At 47.8% G+C, this 19,587-nt stretch overlaps 2 protein-coding genes across 6 annotated transcripts in view; both read right to left on the bottom strand.

Moving 5' to 3' along the window:
- The window catches only part of STK40 (serine/threonine kinase 40), a 37,665-nt gene extending 32,923 nt beyond the window's left edge, over positions 1 to 4,742 (bottom strand). The window contains exon 1 of one of the 4 annotated variants that reach the window (XM_061597448.1): positions 4,529 to 4,742. In XM_061597448.1, coding sequence (XP_061453432.1) covers positions 4,529 to 4,712 — 184 coding nt within the window. In that variant the 5' untranslated portion in view covers positions 4,713 to 4,742. The remainder of the gene's footprint in view (positions 1 to 4,528) is intronic. The other 3 variants (XM_061597446.1, XM_061597447.1, XM_061597449.1) reach the window with 3 other exon arrangements.
- Positions 4,743 to 13,329: 8,587 nt separating this feature from the next.
- On the bottom strand, positions 13,330 to 15,834 carry LSM10 (LSM10, U7 small nuclear RNA associated). 2 transcript variants are annotated; one of them, XM_061597392.1, is made up of 2 exons: positions 15,751 to 15,834; positions 13,330 to 14,173 (listed from the first exon to the last, which is right to left on the bottom strand). In XM_061597392.1, exons 1-2 carry the CDS (start codon positions 15,821 to 15,823, stop codon positions 13,782 to 13,784), a joined length of 465 nt encoding a protein of 154 aa, XP_061453376.1. In that variant the 5' UTR covers positions 15,824 to 15,834; the 3' UTR covers positions 13,330 to 13,781. The 2 variants fall into 2 exon arrangements, with proteins under 2 accessions (XP_061453376.1, XP_061453377.1); XM_061597393.1 differs by having other exon boundaries at positions 15,706 to 15,766.
- Between the last annotated feature and the right edge of the window lie 3,753 nt (positions 15,835 to 19,587).

The following is a 19,587-nucleotide window of genomic DNA, read 5'->3' as shown; positions in this document are numbered from 1 at the left end:
AGAGTTCACACTTGGTAGGCAGGAAAGTCCCAGATCCAACCTCCAGCACCTCCAGTTAGGAGGGCAGGAACAGAAAGAGGCCATGAAGAGTTGCTGCCAGGTGGACTAGATCAGGGTAGCCAACATGTGGTGCCCCCCAGATGTTGTGGGACTACAACTCCCATCGTCCCTGACTACTGGTTGTGGTAGCTGGGGCCAACAGGTGTTGGAGCCCAATATTATCTGGAGGGCTCCACACTGCCTACTACGGGAATAGATAGGAAAAGCCTTGATAGTCCAACTTAAAGCAGCTTCATCCCTTCAAACAGATTAGAAGCCAAACAGCCATTGGTAGAAATACTGCACTTATTTGGAAGTTGATGCCCGTCACAAATGTGAATTAAAATACTGTTGAAAAATATATTATTATATGGATTTAAAGATCAAAGCAGAAATATTGCCATGTGTTTAAACACACATTTTTATTCTGTTCCTTTGGGCTCTGTGTGTTCTTTCTCCTGCTTTTTCCCCTTTGGGGTGCAGGGCTATAATCAGGATTAGAGTTGTATTTTTTAAAAAAAGCTGAAGCCTCAGAATTCCATCTGGACCCCACAGAAGCATACTGGGTTTGAGTGCTATGCAGCCTACCCCCGAACTAGTACATAACCAGATGCAAACAGCTGGATGAATTTACATCTGCCTATCTTTCATTTTCCCACTCTCATTCATGCACATGAAGACAAATGAAACTAAGGTCATTAGCTCTATACCTGACTGTCTCCTCAGTAATTAAAGACATCAAGCACAACATCTGCACACCAGATGTATTCATTATGCCCATAGAAAGCTCCTCTCACCCTCCAGTTTCCCATCAGAATTAGAGAGTATCTCTAAGGGTCATAGAAGCCATCAGAGATCCAAGAGAGATTTTAAAAAAGATGCTTACAAGCTACAATGGCCCTCTCTCAGGTTAGCATCTCTGCAAATCACCATTCTGAGTAAATACCATTGCCTGACATGGGGCTATGGCTGGGTCCACAAGCCAACAGGCATATCATGCTACAACCTCCAGAGGGGCTTGTAAAATGGATATTGGTCTCTTAACCTTGCTTTCCATTAAAAGTTGTGGCAGCCACCCTTACAACTCTGGATTATGGTTTACCACAAAATCACCCCTTTAGCTGCAGCATTATCAACAAGACAAGCAAAAGGAAGAACAAGCCAGAGAAGCAGCCCAGAGAAGCTTCTGATTTCCAAGGGAAGAGCATAGGCCACAGCTCTGAATCCCCTGGGCCTCTTATCACTGTTTGAGGCAAGTTTGCCCTGTTATAAAGAAGCTGTTTTGCCAAATATCACACAATGGGATCAGGGCAGAATGTTCCTACAGAAGAAAAAGGTCTAGATTAGAGCATGTAAGAGGACTCATCATTCCTCACATGCTGAAGACACCAGAACCCAGGGTCCCTTTGAAACAGCTACACAATGACCCTCTAGGGATGGAAAGCGTTTTCAATTTCTAGGCATCAGGGTCAAAAAATATCTCAAGTTCTTGGACATGAGAAACAAATTTCCCAAGATCCTATTTAAATAGTATGTACTTTAAGTGCTACTAGCAAAGTTCCTACAGCTTTCTCTCATAAACGGAAATTGCTTCCATTGACTTCTGTAGGGCTGTTCAGGGGACAGAGCTGAGGTGGGGGTAACATTCCTGTAACAGATCATGGCGACATGAAGCTGCAAGCTTTGTCAAGTGGAGCCACAGCAGAAAGCAATGTGCTGTTCATGTGAAAAAGTGCTTCATAATCTTTTTCTGTATCACAGAACATGATTGCCATTGTTCCTATTTGAGAGGAGCAAGTGGCTAAGAGAAACAAACAAGGTCACCCCCCCTTCAAATCTCACCTCCACAATGATCTCTTACAGTGGCAACTGGGAATCCTTCCCCCCCCCTCAGACTCATCTCCCACATTAGCAATATTGAGCTAACAGCACTGACCAAGCTTGCTAAGACAATGTCAGTGAAGTGCCTCAAAAACTCTAAAGCACTCTAGTCACGTTCAGTATTATTATTATTTGTTAGATTTATTAGTCGTTTGATACCTGAAGGTCTTCAGGTGACTTACAACAATGTTAAAACAAAAACAAATATACTATAAAAACAAAACTTTAAATCCACAACACCATCCCCATGCAGCCACTTTGACAGCATACTAATAGGCATTATCATCTCAGTCTATCAAATGCCTGGGGAAAAAGGTGTATTTTTACCTGGTACCAAAAATATGTCAGTGAAGGTGCCAGGCAGACCACATTGGGAAGCATATTCCACATATGGGGAGCCACAACTAAGTATCATCATCCCTACGTGCAGTGGCAGAAGTGGGTCCAGCTAGATTGAACCCTCCTCCAGTCCCAGGATAGTGATCCTTCAACAGTGACCATGTTGACTGGCACAGATGGGAATTGTAGTCCAAAAGCATCTAGAAAGCACCACATTGACTATCCTGATCTATGGGATCACAATGGCTTTGAGGATGGAACAGGCTTAACCACACACTTCCTTAGTGAACAAAAAGCAAATTCTCATGACGGAACTTCTACCCAAAAATGAGTAACAGTGTGATGTGGCTTCAAAAAAGGCAAACACTATTTTAGTATAGTTTCCAAACTGCATGAAGTATTGGTTCCCCTCTATTCAGTACTGCATCCAGTTCTGGACACCACACTTTAAGATGCAGACAAACTGGAACAGGTTCAGAGGAGGGCAACAAAGATGATCAGGGGACTGGAAACAAAGCCCTATGAGGAGAGACTGGAAGAACTGGGCATGTTTAGCCTGGAGAAGAGAAGACTGAGGGGAGATATGATAGCACTGTTCAAGTACATGACAGGCTGTCACATAGAGGAGGGCCGGGATCTCTTCTCGATTGTCCCAGAGTGCAGGACACGGAATAATGGGCCCAAGTTGCAGGAGGGCAGATTTCGGTTGAACATCAGGAAACACTTCTTAACTGTTAGAGCGATACAACAATGGAACCAGTGACATCGGGAGGTGGTGGGCTCTCCAATACTGGAGGCCTTCAAGAGGCAGCTGGATAGCCACCTGTCCAGTCTACTTTAATTTGGATTCCTGCATTGAGCAGGGGGTTGGACCTTTCCAACTCTATGATTCTATGAACACCTTGAAACTATTCAGGGTTAGGTGTGCCTCTGCCCACATCGCTCTACATGGCCCAACAGCCATTCTGAAACAGGCATTGTTTTCATTATTTTCAGAAAAAAAGCACTCCCTTTTACATGCTCCCTTTGCTCTGTATGACTGCATTCAGGGTTCCAGACTCTCCTGGACCAGAATCCTTCTCTCCCTCCCCCTGCTCGGCACTACCACAGAATGGCCCCCGGGCCTTGCAGCCTTTGATTCATCTTCCCAATCCAGAGAAATCAGGGCAGCCAAAACCAAGCCTCGCAAGCAGGAAGAGATGGCTGCGGAGAAGATTATGACATGCTGGAGTGGCCCTGAAATGCGCTACGCACGGGATGGCAGAGCTACTGAAGCACACCAGGCTTGGCTTCAGTCGTCTCAGCAACAAAGCAATTGGACGGGGTACTTTTTTTTGGGGGGGGGAGAAAAGTACTGATGTGGAAGAAGAGGAGATGCGGCCAGGGAACGGAGCAGAAGAAGAGTTACCTGGGGGACGGAGAGAGAGAGAAGAGTGCTTGAATGCCCACCCCCAAACACACTTTTTTTTTTTTTACTGCAACAGCGTGAGAGCAGAAACTCCTCCCTGGAGTCCACCTGACAGCGGGGGAGGAAGGATGCAAGAGGAGAAGGAGAAGAAGAGGAACGGATGGAAGCAGAAGGCCCGTTTCTGGAGGGAAGGAGGGCAGCCCAGGAGGGCAGCCCACCCACCTCCGGCAGCCAACATCCCACCGCACTCCGGCGGGGAAGGGGAACAGCCAGGCCCGCGCGGCCCTGCCTCGTCATAGGAAGAGTGGGGGGGAGCCTTCGAGCGTTTCTGCTTTTGGGGGCGCGGGGGTGTCCCGACAGTGATGAGCCGCTGTCCTCGGCAAAGGAGACCTCCAGGAGTTTGTCTCCTGCCCTCACGGCCCGGTGTCCCGGGGCCAGGCAGGCAGGCCGGGATGGCGAAGGGCGGGCGCCGTGCGCCGCCACACGGTCCCCTCCGCACACGTGCAGGATCCTCGGGGCAGGGACGAGCGCGCGGGTTGCAAAGCAGCAACAGCCACCCCCCCGTCAGACGACCCCCTCTCCCCGACGGGCTCCCCCGTAAGCCACGCTCAGCGCGCCCTCCGCAGCCGGTCCCCGGCGGGCTTCCTCAGAAGGGGGGGCGGAGGGGAACTCGCTCCCGAGGAGTCACCCCCGCTCAGGGAGCGCGCGCGGGGGCGGGGACGGGCCCCAACCGCCGGCCTGCTCGTCACGGACAACAAGGCTGCCCTGGGAAGCCGCCGCCGCCGCCGCAGTGCCCATGACGCCCGCCCTGCCGTGCTCTCTGCCGGGGTGCCCCATTCCTGCCCCCCTCGCCCTCTTTACCCATCGCCGCCGCCACCGGGCCCGGCCCCGCCGGCCGCCGTCCACCTCGCCTGCCCCAGCCAACTCGGGCTCTCTTGACTCCGCCACCTGACAACGGACGTGACGCGACGCAGGCGTCATTGCTGCTGCTGCTGCCGCCGGCCACGCCCCCGCCGCTTCCCTCCCACTCGCCCACGGCCGCCATCTTCTTCGCTGGAGCCCGCTGCCCGTCTTAAAGATGGCGCACGGGCCGCAAAGGTAGGCGGGGAGCGCCTGCCCAAGAGTTCATGGGATTGGACTCCCCGCCTCGAGGACGACTGAGCAGCGAGTGATTGACAGGCGCTGGGTTACGTCAGTGAAATATTGACTAGTCACTACTAGATTGATAATTATTATGCACTGTTTGCCCGCCTAAGGAATTAAACATAATGGTTAATTATCCAATTTATTAATATACAAAACACGCGAAAAAGCTTCAAATCTCCTATGTGGAAGGGTTGCCCTGTCCCCCTCGCCTGGACATCCTCACCAGCTCCGGAGAAAAGAGCCCTTCAGGGGAGGGCAGGATGGCCCGAACAGTCATCCAGTGTCGGGTGTGTGTGTGTCATCTTAGAACCTTTACTTTTTTGGGAGCAGGGTCCCAATGTCTCCAACATCCTACAAGCCACACAGCATGAAAGGGGGAGTGTTAGCCACTGAGAAGAGTCTTCTAACATGCTTTCTTCCCGTTTCCTGCTGATTGGGGCCAGTCAGAGTGAAAGGAGGCAAGTCCAGAGCTTGGAAAATTTACTTTTTTTGAACTACAACTCCCATCAGCCCCAGCCACCATGGCCACTGGATTGGGCTGATGGGAGTTGTAGTTCAAAAAAGTAACTTTTCCAAGCTCTGGGCGAGTCAGCCACTGAGAGGACTCTTTTCAGTAGCTCACACTCTCATCTTTCATGCTTATTGGCTCCTGGGGATGTCTGTTGTTGTGGGACAAAGCATTAAAAAGGATCTCATTTTCAACTCAACAGGAAAAAAGGAGGGGCATAACTGTAACATGAAGGGACCCTGCACTTCTGAATTTGCCACTACACTACTGCTGACACCTAACACAGCTTTGAGAGCTGGTGCTAGAGCTTGCTTTCCCCTCTTCCCTCCAATTCCTTTTTCCTTGTGTGATGTGTCTTTTTAGATTGTGAGAGGACAGGGACCATTTTAGCAGTGCATTTTGTAAGCTGCTCTGAGAGCCTTTTTGGCTAATGGGCTGGCTATTACATGCTGTAAAATAAATCAATACAGTAGGGCCCCACTCATACGGCAGGTTACGTTTCAGACCCCTGCTGAAAAGTGAAAACTGCTCATTGAATAGAATGGCGCACGACACCCCAAAACCGCCGTAAAAGCAGAATAAGCGCCGTATGAGTGGGGCTTTAGTCTAATTGAGACTGCTGCATTAGCAAAGCACTGCAAAGTGGGGCCCTACTGTACATCAATTAATACATAAATCTTGTTGGGCCATAAGGGAAATGAGCTCAAAACATCAGCCACACCCACCATCTTGTTACAGCCCCACCCCCTGGGTGCACCCTCCCAGCACCCCCTGCTTGTCTTCCCTCCCATTTCCCCCTCCCTCAACTTGTTGCAACGGAAATCACAAGATGCTGGATTTGTTGGCCTGTGGAACTCCATGCCACAGGGCCTCCTTCTAAGCCCCACTATTGGTCCATCCAACAGAGTATGTCTACTCTACACTGGCTGGCAATAGCTTTCAATGGTCTCAAAAGGTTCCCTCTACCCCCCAGTCTTACCTGAAAATGTTGCATGTGCAGCAGATGCCCTGTCACTGGCCTATGGTCCCTCCCCCCAAATAAGGCTTGTAATGTGCCCTCACAGTCTCATCCTAGTTCTCCCATGACTCACACAGAGCAATGAGCTTCTCCTCCTAGCCAAGCTGCTGCAGCTTTCTAACAAAAGCCCACAGGCCTGGGTACCTCGGTGCCACTTATTAGCAGCAATAGCCAGCAGGCATCATCTATTTCAGCAGCAGGTGAAATGAAGGGAGCCTTTGCTCGCTTCTTCTGTGGCAGTCCCAAACCACCACAGCTGTTAGCTAGAGTAAAAAGAGGAAAGGCAAGTCACACAGTCGACACTAGCTGGCCGAGCAGCCATGGGGCACTTTTGAAATTGCTCCCCAGGTTGCTCCTGGTGAGTCACGCTTGGGTGGTGGGGGACAGACAGCCGCACTCTCTCAGCTGAGCAGTTGCATCATGCAGAGGTGACTCACTCTATGGGAGCCTCAACTGCCACTTGTGCAAACAAAAGACTCCTGGAAGCTCTCGGCGAGTAACAAAACAGTTTTAGCCTCCTCAGGACTGCTGGCTTTTAGATAGGTTGAAGTGGCGCGCAGTCACCATACATGACTTTTAAAAAGCTTTGGATTCTGGTCTTGAAATTCCCTACTACGATCCATGTAGTGTTCAGCACGGCTCAGAGACCGAGCCAAGCTTTTCCCACACTTTGTCAAGTGTCATCTCAAGTGGTTAGAAATTACATTTAAAAAAAATGTAACAACCCAAAATCCTGAATTCTGCACCAGGCTTTCACTATCAGGAGACGCGGGGGATTGATCCCGGGACTTTCTGTGGGCAAGGCAGATGCTCTGCCACTGAGCTATGGCCCTTCCCCAATGCATATATCTGCAATCAAGAAGCCAGGAGACAGTTCAGCATCTTTGAACTGGTTAGCAAATATGGAGCACACAAAATTACACGGCCCTTTTTGGCCCCTTCATGCTACATCAAGTTTTCTGTTACCAGATAGACACACCAACCTGTACTGAGCTCCCCACACCTGCTGTACTCCAGCCTTTGTTTCACTTTGCAAGCTTGCACTGCTCCACCAGGGTGAAGGAAAAGTGTTAACATTTGCTGCACTAACAAGGAGTGACGTGCATGTCGTGGGGTGGAAGTTGAGGCCCCTGTCGCTGCAGCATTCAACATAAAGCAAAACCAACTACACAAACATCAAACACCTTTGGCTGTAGACTTGGGCATACAAAACAAAGCTGGTGCAGAGACGGGCACGCTGTTTGCTGTGTCCTCAGTGGCACTTGAAAGCTGTGAATCATCATCAGCCACAAGGCATTTAAGTCCAGCTCCTCTCTTGTGCCAGTTACCCCTCAACATATGCTAGGCAAGTCAGCTGACTTGGCAGGGACAGGAGCTTGCTGCGCCTGGTGGAGGAAGGAGGGGACTTTGCTTAGCAGGAGAGACTTCTCCTGTCCCTGCAAAAGGCTCCATTCTTCAATAGCTTGCCAGTGAATTGTCATGCCTTTTATTGCTGTGCATCAGGATTGTGAGGCCCCCATCCCAAGGAGAGATTTCTTGATTGCTCTCAGAACCACAGGGCAGCTCTGCAATACAGGTTCCTCTCCTTAGTTCTCGTGTATCATCACTTCTGCCCTTCCATGGCAGCTCCTGGTACCAGAAGGGGCTAAAAGACACAGGAAGGCTCTCAGGATCCTCTACGATGTTTCATCTTCCTCACTGAGGATACCTAGCAGAGCATCATGCCCTCCTGCCATGATGGATCTTACATTCAAAGTATACTACTAAGGAAATCCAGGTTCCTTGTTTTTATTCTATTAGCATAATCAACTTTGCTTGGAATGAGTCTCCTCCCACTTATTGACTCCCCCCTCCTCCAAACCCCCGTCTTTGTCTTTCTCTTCTCCAGTGTAACATCCTTTTCTTTCCACCCAAGGAAGTCAGCTGCAGTTATTCCACGTTAAACCTTGAAATGTCACCCTCAAATCCGTGCTGAAATGTGTTCTTTCCACATTTTGAGTTGCAGAGCTGGAAGAGACATGAAGCCAGTTTAACCTCCAAAACAAAGGCAGAGCTAGCTGGCCACCAGCTCCCTACACATAAACACAAAATTCCTGCAAAGGAAGTTGCCAGAAAGCCAAACCACACACTGCAGAGGACAGCTATAAACCAAACACTGAGAGCACCTGACCCATTGGACTGGGGTGAACATTCATTCAAGTAAGGCCATCACTGAGACTCAGATGCTATTGAATCATCCTAAGAACATTTTTGTGAGGGTATATGCTCATGTCAAAAACAACCCTAGTTGGGTGTGCCTGGATCCATCTATGAACAATACACTCTTGTTTACTTCTAGTGGTTCACTCTTATATTCAGTTATTTACCAATTATTAATCTCACCTTGCAAAGCATCTCTCATACCCGCATATGTGCACAGTGGCCCCATCTGCACTATACATTTCAAGCAGTATCATACCACTGTCATTGCTTTCCCCAAAGAATCTTGGGACCTATAGTTTATTAAAGGTACTGAGAGTTGTTAGGATACCCTACTCCTCTCACAGAGCTACAGTTCTCAGAGTTCCCTGGGAAAAGGGGCCGATTGTTAAACCTCACCATGACGGAGGCTGAGGCTGATGTGTTATAGTCCAAAACATTTGGAGGGCACCAGGTTGGCAAAGGCAGCTCTCTACTTAATGTCAGTTTCAAACAAGAAAGAAATCCTCAGGCATTGCTCATCCATTATCTCATGACAAAACACCGGCCATTCCAATACAAGTAGTAAGGTAGAAACAAGATGTAATAGTGACTATGGACAGAAAGGACACTCCAGTGGTGGTGTGTGCAATGTTTGCTTTGCAATCTGGTTGCACTGTTGGAAGAAAGAGAGGCCTGCAGCAGTGAGTGGTCACATTCAAGGGTACAAGAGAAGACCAAGAGTTCTTAGACGGAACGTTGGAACAACAGCAAAGTACAGGAGGAGGAGAACAGCAAGTTGAAGCAGCAGTGGAGAGTGTTGAGGAGAGGGACAATGAAGTGGAGAAAACTCTGTGGAAAAGGGTGACAGAAGCAGGAGAGCTAAAATACACTCTGCACCAGTGGAACTATGGAACCACTTACTGGAGGATGAGACTGCGGGGGACAGGGAGCCAGAGGCTGAAGATCAGTCAAGCAGAGGCAATGGAACCATGCCCCACGACAAGAACAGTAGAAGACTCCCTACTATATGGGATTGAAACCCAAGTATGACAGGAAGACCCATGGACTCACCAGGTAGAGATGTGACATCCATGTGGGAATCATTATTCTTATTCTTTATTTATATCCCGCCATCCTTCCAACACTGGAACTCGCAGCGGCTTCCGGATAAAAACACATATAATCAAAACATACAAAATCTACATTAAAATAGAATTAAACTATATCCAATATTAAAACCATTCAGACTGATAGCTAAGAGGATCAAAGTCAATTTAAAATAATGCTATTTGGCATTAGCAGTGCAGGTCCCGGCAGTCCTAACTTTAGCGTCCATCAGTACCAAAAGCTTGTTGAAACAGGAAAGTCTTTCCTTGACGCCGGAAGGACTGCAAGGCGGGGGTCATTCATATATCCCTAGGGAGATAGTGAATAATACTGCCAAGCAGAGCATGATGTAGTAGTAATTGGGGTCTTCAATTTCCCTGATATCTGTTGGGGGACAAATTCTGTTGAGTACAGCCCCTCCAAGAAATTCTTGACCTGTGCTGGACATAACTTTCTCCAACAGAAAATAGAGGATGCAACTAGAGGATCAGCTATCCTTGACTTGATTCTAAACAAGAGAGGACTTGGTGGATGAAGTGGCAGTTATGGGAACTCTGAGGGAAAGTGACCATAAACTTCAATTCTTGATTTTATAGGAAGCAAAAGTACCCTGGACTTCAGGAAAGCCAATTTAATAAACTCAGGACAATTACGTAAGGTCCATGGCAAACAATCCTAATGAGAAATGGAGTCCAAGATGGGTGGGGGTTTCTAAGAATGGAAATGCTAAAAGCGCAATGGCAAGCAATTCCAACAAGGAAAAAAGGGGGGAAACAGCAGAAGAAGCCAATGTGGCTTCACAAAAAGCTTAGAGATGACCTGAAAACAAAAAAGGACACATACAGGAAGTGGAAAGAAGACCAGGCCACAAAGGAAGAATACAGGCAGGTATCACGGAATTGCAGGGATGGTGTCAGGAAGGCTAAAGCTGAGAATGAGCTGAGGCTAGCGAGGGATGCCAAAAGCAACAAAAAAGCTTTCTTCAGGTACATCCATCGTAAAAGACAGAGAAAAGAAATGGTGGCAAAGCTACTCAATGAGGAAGGCAAAATGATAACAGATGACGAAGAAAAGGCAGAAGTGCTCAATTCCTACTTTGGCTCAGTCTTCTACCAAAAAAGGGTCTATGCCCCCCAGGAAACATGAAGTAGAAGGGGCAGGATTGGAGCTTGACAGACAAACGGTCAAGGAATACCTAATCACTTTGAACAAGTTCAAATCGGCAGGGCCCGATAAACTGCCTCCTAGAAGAAACTGGCTGAAGAACTCTCAGAACCGCTGTCTATTATTTTTGCGAAATCGTGGAAGACTGGTGAAGTGCCGGATGCCTGGAGGAGAGCTAAAGTTGTCCCTATCTTCAAAAAGGGCAAAAAGGAGGAACCAGGGAACTACAGACCAGTCAGCCTGACATTGATCCCTGGAAAAACTCTGGAGCAGATTATAAAGCAGTCAATCTGTAAGCACCTTGAAAACAATGCAGTGATTACTAGAAGACCTTCTTTTTCAACAAGTCTTTTAAGTAGAGACCTTATCTCAGTCACCATGTCTTGGAATTCCTTTTTAATATGTTTTTAAAGCTTTTTCTCCCAAAACATGTTTTTAAAGATGTTTTGTTTTAATATGTTTTTAGTGTTTTATTTGCCGCTCTGAGCTCCTTGTGGGAAGAAGGGCAGGATATAAATCTAATTAACTGACTATTATGATTCTTATTAATTATTATTATTATTATTATCAATAATAATAATTATTAATAATAATAATAAATAGCTAACATGGATTTGTCAAGAACTGTGGGAATGCTGTGGACATACTATATCTCGACTTCAGCAAAACCTTTGACAAAGTGCCCCATGTTATTCTGATTAGCAAGCTGGCTAAATATGGGCTGGATGGAACAACTATCAAGTGGATCCACAGCTGGTTACAGAATCGTATTCAAAGAGTGCTTATCAATGGCTCCTTCTCAAATTGGGGAGAGATAATGAGTGGGGTACTACAGGGCTCAGTCCCGGGCCCAGTGCTCTTTGACACTTTTATTAATGACTTGGATGAGGAGGTGCAGGGAATGCTTATCAAATTTGCAGATGATACAAAATTTGGAGGGATTCCTAATACCATGAAACAAAGTGATATTGATAGGCTGGAGCATTGGGCTGAAAACTACAGAATGAACTTTATCAGGGATAAGTGCAAAGTTCTACACCTAGGAAAAAGAAACCAAATGAACAGTTATAAGATGGGGGATACTTGGCTCAGCAATACAACATGCGAGAAGGAACTTGGGATTCTTGTTAATCACAAGCTGAATATGAGCCAACAGTACAATGTGGCTGCAAAAAAGGCAATGCTATTTAGGCTGCATTAACAGAAGTATAGTTTCCAAATCGCATGAAGTACTAGTTTCCCTCTGTTTGGCACTGGTTAGGCCTCATCTTAAATACTGCATCCAATTCTGGACACTGCAATTTAAGAAGGAAGCAGACAAACTGGAACAGGTTCAGAGGAGGGCAACAAGGATGATCAGGGGACTGGAAACAAAGCCCTATGAGGAGAGACTGAAAGAACTGGGCATGTTTAGCCCTGAGAACAGAAGACTGAGGGGAGAGATGATAGCACTCTTTAAGTACTTGAAAGGTTGCCACATCGAGGAGGGCCGGGATCTCTTCTCAATCGTCCCAGAGTGCAGGACATTGAATAATGGGATCAAATTACAGGAAGCCAGATTTCAGCTGAACATCAGGAAAAACTTCCTAACCGTCAGAGCAGTATGACAATGGAACCAATGACTTGGGAGGTGGTGGGCTCTCCATCACTGGAGGCATTCAAGAGGCAGCTGGACAGCCACCTGTCGGGTATGTGTTAAGTTGGATTCCTGCACTGAGCAGAGGGTTGGACTCAATGGCTTTATAGGCCCTTCCATCTCTGCTACTCTCTGATTCTATGAAAATGCCTATAGTTAGCACCAATCTTCCTTGTAGTCCATGTAGCACACTTTGGGGTAGGGTTTCCTGTTTTTACTAAGTAAGGTTCATGGGTTACATGCAAGCAACATTTGTGGGATGTTAGTTCGATTGCTGCCCTCCTCCATTCTTTTCAAAACATATCAAGGCCCCTGCAAATGCCTCTGGCACAGAGACATTGTACATCAGGTGTGCTTGGTGGATTGTGAAAGAAATCTACTTAGCTAGATGCAACTTCAGATCAAACCATTTGAAGGGAGCATGGCTCAGTGACAGAGCTCATACTTTGTGCACACAACATCCCAGGCTCAGTTCTTGGCATTTCGCACTGGAAGGATACAAGACAGCATAACTAAGAAAGATCTCTCTCTACTCAGGGCCTAGGAAAACCAGTGCCAGTCATCAGCATTTGGCTAGATCAGCCTTTCCCAACCTGATGGCCTCTAGATATTTTGAACTGTGACTCCCATCAGCCCCACACAGCATGGCCAAAGGTCAGGGATGATAGGAGCTGTAGTCCAACGCCTACACCAGGAAGGCACCAGGGTTCAGGAAGGCTGGGCTGGATGGACCAATTTCCTTCTTCTTTAAGTTTATACCCCGCCGACAATTTTCTGATAGTATATGTCATTGCCTCTCAGCCTCAGAGGGAGGCAATGGTAAACCCCCTCTGAACACTGCTTACCAGGAAAACCCTATTCATAGGGTCACCATAAGTCAGAATCTACTTGAAGGCAGGCCATTTCCATTTTACATTTATATGTTCATATTGCATTATTGAGGTTCTAGAGTTAAGCTCTGCATGAGAACTGAATTCTCTCATCTGCAACTTAACCCTGGATCAGGTACAAGAGTAGTCTTCTTACTGCACAGCCTGAAAGTCTTGGCCAAAGGGAGATTAAGGCTATTCACTGTACAAAAAGAAAGATTTCCTCCTTTTCTTAGCTGAAGACAGTTATATTCTAACACATTTTTACAAAGCAGCTTAATATCCACTTCCCATTTCTATAGAATGTTTGGTGAACTCTTGAACTCAGGAAGTGCAACCAGCAAAGGCATCTAGAAATAATATGGAGGATTGTCTACAGGTCATTTCAAATTTCTTAAGCCAAAGCTATGGGTTTCCAGTGCAGGAGTACAAGAAGCGTCAGACTGCATTTAGGACACAAGGCAAGCCCAGGGTACGCAGCAAGCTTATTTGTCCCCCTGCTTAAGGAACTCCTTCCTGCCCTTGTCTCGACCACCAAAAGTGCGAACTCTGTGAATGAGCTGCAGCTGTTTCTCGATGGTTGTCCTGATGTCTACATCATCAGGGATGTGGACGTAGCGGACATTTCTTCCTGTCACAAACAGGTCATCCAACCAGGAGGAACGGCCACACCGGTCAGTGAACGTTGCCTCGGCCAGGCGGACATTCATGAAGGCATCGACATTGGTGATGCGGCCCACAGCCATGCTCTCGTCCCGCAGCTCCACTGTAGTGACATGTCCATGGAGGCCTTGGAGCAGGAGGACGAGGCTGTTCTCAGAGATGGTGCGCTCCTTCACAGAGTGGCTTATCTCCATGGTGCGCCACCACCTGATGGCTGGAACAGAAACAGCAAGAAAGGGTGATCAAAGTTTGCCTGTATCCAGAGTGCTGTATAAACCATTGAGTTTTGTCTTATGACTCTTGCCTTTTGTTGAAGGTGAGATAAAACTCACCACTTCCCTCTCATTTGCTCTGGAGATTAGACTGAGTGTGCTAGAGATGAAACCTCAAAAACCAAACGGAAGCCTACAACCCCCCAAAAAGGCATCTAAGAAGGCTTTAAAACTCTGCAGGTAGGCTGGCCTCTCCCCAGCAGCCAGACACTGGGAATCAGGACTGGCAGTCTGCTTCACCTCCACAATTTTATCATCTGGCCTAAAGACGCTGCACACACCCTGGCCAACTGCCTAGAGTCCAACTGCTCAGCAGCCAAACATTATCACTTAGAAGGACCAGCAGGAACACAGCAAGGACGCTTCCAGGAGCCCTGGTGCTGGGGCCACTGAGAGGGGAGCACTGCTGTACCAGGCCCCAACTCCAAGTATCCTCTTTTTTAAAAAAGCAAGTTAACACTTGCAGAAAGAGCGTTAGGAAGCAAAATGCAGGGGCACTATTTGAAGATACTGCATTGTGAGACGTGAGCCTCTGCCCACCTTCCTTTTTTTAGGCAGTAATCGAAGCAGCTGTGACTGTCATACATTATGGAGAAATGCCAAGTTGCCTATACATGAGCATACAAGTCTACATCCTCTTTTGCAAGTGGGGCAGAGGGCCCAATCCACACATGGGGTGCAATGGGCCCAGAAAATCTTGTTGGTGTGGAAGACCAGCCGGCAGGGCCAACACAGACGGGCATCTGCCAAGAGCCCCCTGAGCCTGCTCCTCTTCTTTCCTACTTCAGCCTGCTTGCTTGTTCACCTGCCTCTCGCTCCAGCCCTGGCAATGGTGGTGCTGGCAAGAACCAGGGGGTGCTTCTGCCTGCCTTGAACATTGGCTGTCTGCCTGGCAGGCAGGCAAGGGATAGGTGGCAATGAGGAAGGGCAGCAGCAGCAGCTGGCAAGGATTCCTGAAGGGGATCTTGGCCAAGGCACAACCAGGGGTATAGTCACCCAGGTCTTAGACCCTTTACTTTTTTTTGGAACAGGGTCCCAATGTGTCCAGCGTTATGTGAGCCAATCAGCATGAAAGGAGATGTATTAGCCACTGAGAGGAGTCTTCTAACATGCTTATTTGTCATTTTCTGTGGATTGTGGCCAATCAAGAGTGAAAGGTGAGTCAGCCACGGAGAAGACTCTTCTCAGTAGCTAACACCCTCCTCTTTCATGCTTACTAGCTCCTAGAGATGTCTGTTGTCGTGGGAGTTAACAAGGATCTCATTCTTAACCCCCCCCAGCAAAAAAGGGGGGAGGGGCATGTCTGTAACTAACACGAAGAGACCCTGCACTTCTGAACTTGCCACGACACTACTGGGCACATTCAAAAAGCGGCAGGGGCGGGCGGGGGACGGCAGGGCAGGGCAGGGCAGGGCAGGGCAGGGCAGGGCAGGGCAGGGCAGGGCAGGGCAGGGCAGGGCAGGGCAGGGCCAACCTTAGAACGGAGCAGATGCGACAACAGAAGGCTCCACTCGCCTACCTGGGCAGCATCCAGCAGAAAAGCAGCAGTGCGCATGCGTAGCGAACTGGCGGCTGGGAAGGAGGGGCTTCATTCCAAAGTCTTCTTCGCTCCCCATTCGCCGATTCTAAGACCAGCCGGAAGAAAGCGAGGCAGCCCCATTGGTCGGAAGGGATCAGAAGGCGGGGCTCAAGGGCGGAAAGCGGGCTTCTGATTGCTCCGTTGTTCCTGCCCGTATCTCCCGTCGCCTTCGGGCTCACTTTCCGCCCTCGAGGTGACGCAGCGAAGCCCCGCCCCCAGTCAGGCTGACTCTTCAGCGGGCTTCTCGGGCCCATTCGCTCCTACTCGAACCCGCCTGATTCGCAGGGGTTCGCGCCGCTCCCGGAAGGGCCTTCACATGGCCGAGAGGCACGCCCTGACCCGCGGGAGGGGCCGTGCGAATGCTCGCCCGCGAGCCGCCTCGGCGGAACTTACTCGCAAGTTGCGACCGCTGAGTGGGGATCTCTTGACACCTGTTGGCATAATGGCCCTGTCTGCACATGTCCGCATGCGAGTTTCCATGAAAATAAATGAATAAACAAATAACGTCCCCCCCGTAATATCAGGCTTCATTCCTGTGCGCACACATTTGGAAGTGAACCCCGTACAGCGGTGACGTTTCCTGCCTAGTAAACACGTATAGGGTTTAATTACACGTGAGGAGCCGTGGGTTACGTTGCATTTCTTAAATATATATTTCATGAATACATGTACTTCTTTTTGTACACCATGCATAGTTCTCTGTGATGGTGGTACTGCATTTATAATTCAGATTTAATGATATTTGATTAATAATTGGCTTTACCCCCTGTATTTACAATCAAAGAAGAAATAACTTCTCTAATGAATCAAGTACATGAAAGGTTGTCACACAGAGGAGGGCCGGGATCTCTTGTTGATCGGTAGTGGGCTCTCCGACACTGGAGACATTCAAGAGGCAGCTGGACAGCTATCTGTTGGGAATGCTTTGATTTGGATCCCTGCATTGTTTTCCAGGCCCAATTCAAGGTGTTGGTTCTGACCTTTAAAACCCACTACGGTTTCGGCCCAGTCTATCTGAAGGAGCGCCTCCAACCTCATCAGGGATGCCGCTCAACAAGATCAGCCTCAAAAGGCCTTCTCTCTATCCCACCAGTTAAAACAGCTAGACTGGTGAGAACTAGGGAGAGGGCTTTTTCAATTGTGGCCCCCACTTTGTGGAATTCCCTCCCAAATGATCTCCGCCATGCCCCCTCTATGATGAGCTTCTGCTGGGCCTTGAAGACCTGGCTCTTCAGGCAGGCTTTTGGGGTGGGTTAGGTTTTATTATTATTGTTGAGATTTTTAATATTTTAATGTATTTGTATGTTTTTATTTTGTACGTCGCCCAGAGTGGCTGGACAGCCAGCCAGATGGGCGACTAATAAATTTAATAAATAAATAAACGGGGTTGGACTTGATGGCCTTAGAGTCCCCTTCCAACTCTTCTATGATTCTAAGTCTATGGAGAAATCTTTGTTCTGTGCAAATAGGCAGAATCTATATAGGAGTCCCACTCAAAAACAGGTAATATGAATTCATTACAACTAAACTGTGCTGACTGCAGAGTTAGGGTTTTGGGGGATAGGGCTGCTGTGCCCTTAAACAGCTACAAAATCAGAAGAAATTCATCAGACAGGTACACTTTTCCTGAGCCTGGTACACTTTTCCTCAGTGATGGAAACCCTCCCAGGAGTCCATCTGGTGGGGGAAAATGGTGGCAACCCTAGTAAAGTGCTGCCAGCCAAGTGGGAGGTTCCTTCCCACCTTCCTTCCAGGGAGCTGACGGGTTCTGGAGGGTAAGGGTAGTACCAGCTTTCATACTCCAAAAGGAGACCAAGCAAAATTGCAGAAGTTCTTTCCCAGGATCTTTCTCGTCGCACGTGGTCTGCAGCCACAAAATCCTGAAAGCTCTGAGACCGCTAGTGGTAGGCGAAGAGGATGTTCCTCATTCCCATCCACAAAATGTGGTGACAGGCACTGTGATGCCCCTGTAAATGTAATTACTGCAAATATGGAAGTGCGGGTTTATTTGAGTATATGTAGTAAGTAGACTAAGTGAGATGGATTGGAATGTTGATGAGTGTTGTATGATGATTGGCTGAGTGGCTGGGTGTCTGAAGGTATAAATAGGAGGATGACAGTTGTGAGGGGTGGGAGTGCTGAGGGTTTTTTGGAGAGGGTGGATTGGATTTAGGTGGGTAGTGAGGCAGGTTATTTATGACTGAGAAATATAGAGTAACACATCTTATGAAACCACACGCATGTTGACTGAACCTTTAAGTAATCTTGTTATTCCCTGTGTAAATAAATAAATATTTCTTGGTTTACCAAAACACCTGATTCTTGGCTGGGTGTCACTGACCAGAAGGGTGGGCAGGGCATATACCAAGATGGGGAAACAGTATCAATGGTGGCAGCGGTGAAGAGATAGTGTAACATCATCAGATATCCAGAGCAACCCAGGGCTGTAATCTTTATAGGCACAAAGATACAAGGGGGTTGAGGCCTGTAAGTGCACCTAGACACAAAGTAGCAATAGGTCAAGAGGATACAAAGGCACAGTCTCAAGGCTATATTGTTTACAGGGCGTGTCAGGTGCTGCTGCCTAGCAGTGGGATCTTGAGAGATCTGGGCTAGGGCCGGTGAGAGAACCATTTGGAGAGCAGGACCCTGAGGTGGGACCATGACAGGGTTGTGACCACGGGAGGTGTCCTGACACCAACTTGGATGGCTTTAAAAAGGGTATGACAGCTGTAGGCCATGCATTGATAACCTCAAGGACTGATGATTTGCAATGCAAGCTGTGAGGGGCTGCCCTCATATATGCTCCAGCTGGTGCAGAATGTGATGGCCAGACTGTTGATGGGGGCACATGGCCGACAACATTGTAAAAACATCTGCACTGGCTGCCCATCTGCTACCAAAAGCTAAGGTCAAGGTCCTTGTATTAATTTATATAGCCCTGAACAATCTAGGTTAAGGGTACCTTAGGGGCTACCCTGATATCCCAGCTCAATCTCCTGTCAGAGCATCATTGGTCATCTGAGTAACCAACAAGAAATCAAGCCTGCAGTGTCATCTGTCCAGTCCTGTGGAATGTTCTGCTCAAAGAGATTCAGCAGGCACCTTGTGTTCTGATTTTTAAACACTTGCTGAAAACGTTTTTATGTCACAAGCTTATAGAGTAAAAGCACGTTTTCTCGACAGACCGGTAGCCTGTCTAAAAGTTGGAGGGGCCACCAAAAAAGTATGGGGGTAACAAAAATGTTACTATAATAAATGTAATTTTTTTTGGTAAAAAAAAATTAGGGGGCCAGACATTTTTTAACTATATGTTTACAGGGGAATTGAGAAGTCTTCACAGCTGGTAACCCTAAGCGCACTTTGGGGGAGTAAGCTGTATTAACCAGTGCAATCAAAAATACACAGGATGATGGTCTGAAGTAATTATGAGTACAGAAGGAGAGGGAGGGCCACAGCTCAGTGGGAGCGCATCGGCTTTGCCTGAAGAAGATCCACAGTTCAATTCCCGGCATTTCCAGGCAGGGCTAGGAATGTCACTGCCTGAAACCCCGCAGAGCCACTGCCAGGCCACGTGGAGAGTACTGACTTAGACAGGCCAATGGTCTGACTCTGTACAAGGCAGTTTCTTACATTCCTATGTCAGCGAAAGCTGGCTGTATCCACAATGGGTGGCATTTTATAGATGTGATGTCAGAGCTAGTTTTCTATGGCCAGATTTTTTTGAACACCTCAAAAGTGAATTCAAAGTCTTTATTTTGAATAAACTGCTTTGTG

Source organism: Rhineura floridana, chromosome 15, assembly GCF_030035675.1.
Source record: "Rhineura floridana isolate rRhiFlo1 chromosome 15, rRhiFlo1.hap2, whole genome shotgun sequence".
NCBI classification, from domain to species: Eukaryota; Metazoa; Chordata; class Lepidosauria; order Squamata; family Rhineuridae; genus Rhineura; species Rhineura floridana.
Note: the sequence above shows the minus strand (reverse complement) of the source record. Positions and strands in the feature narration are given on the sequence as shown.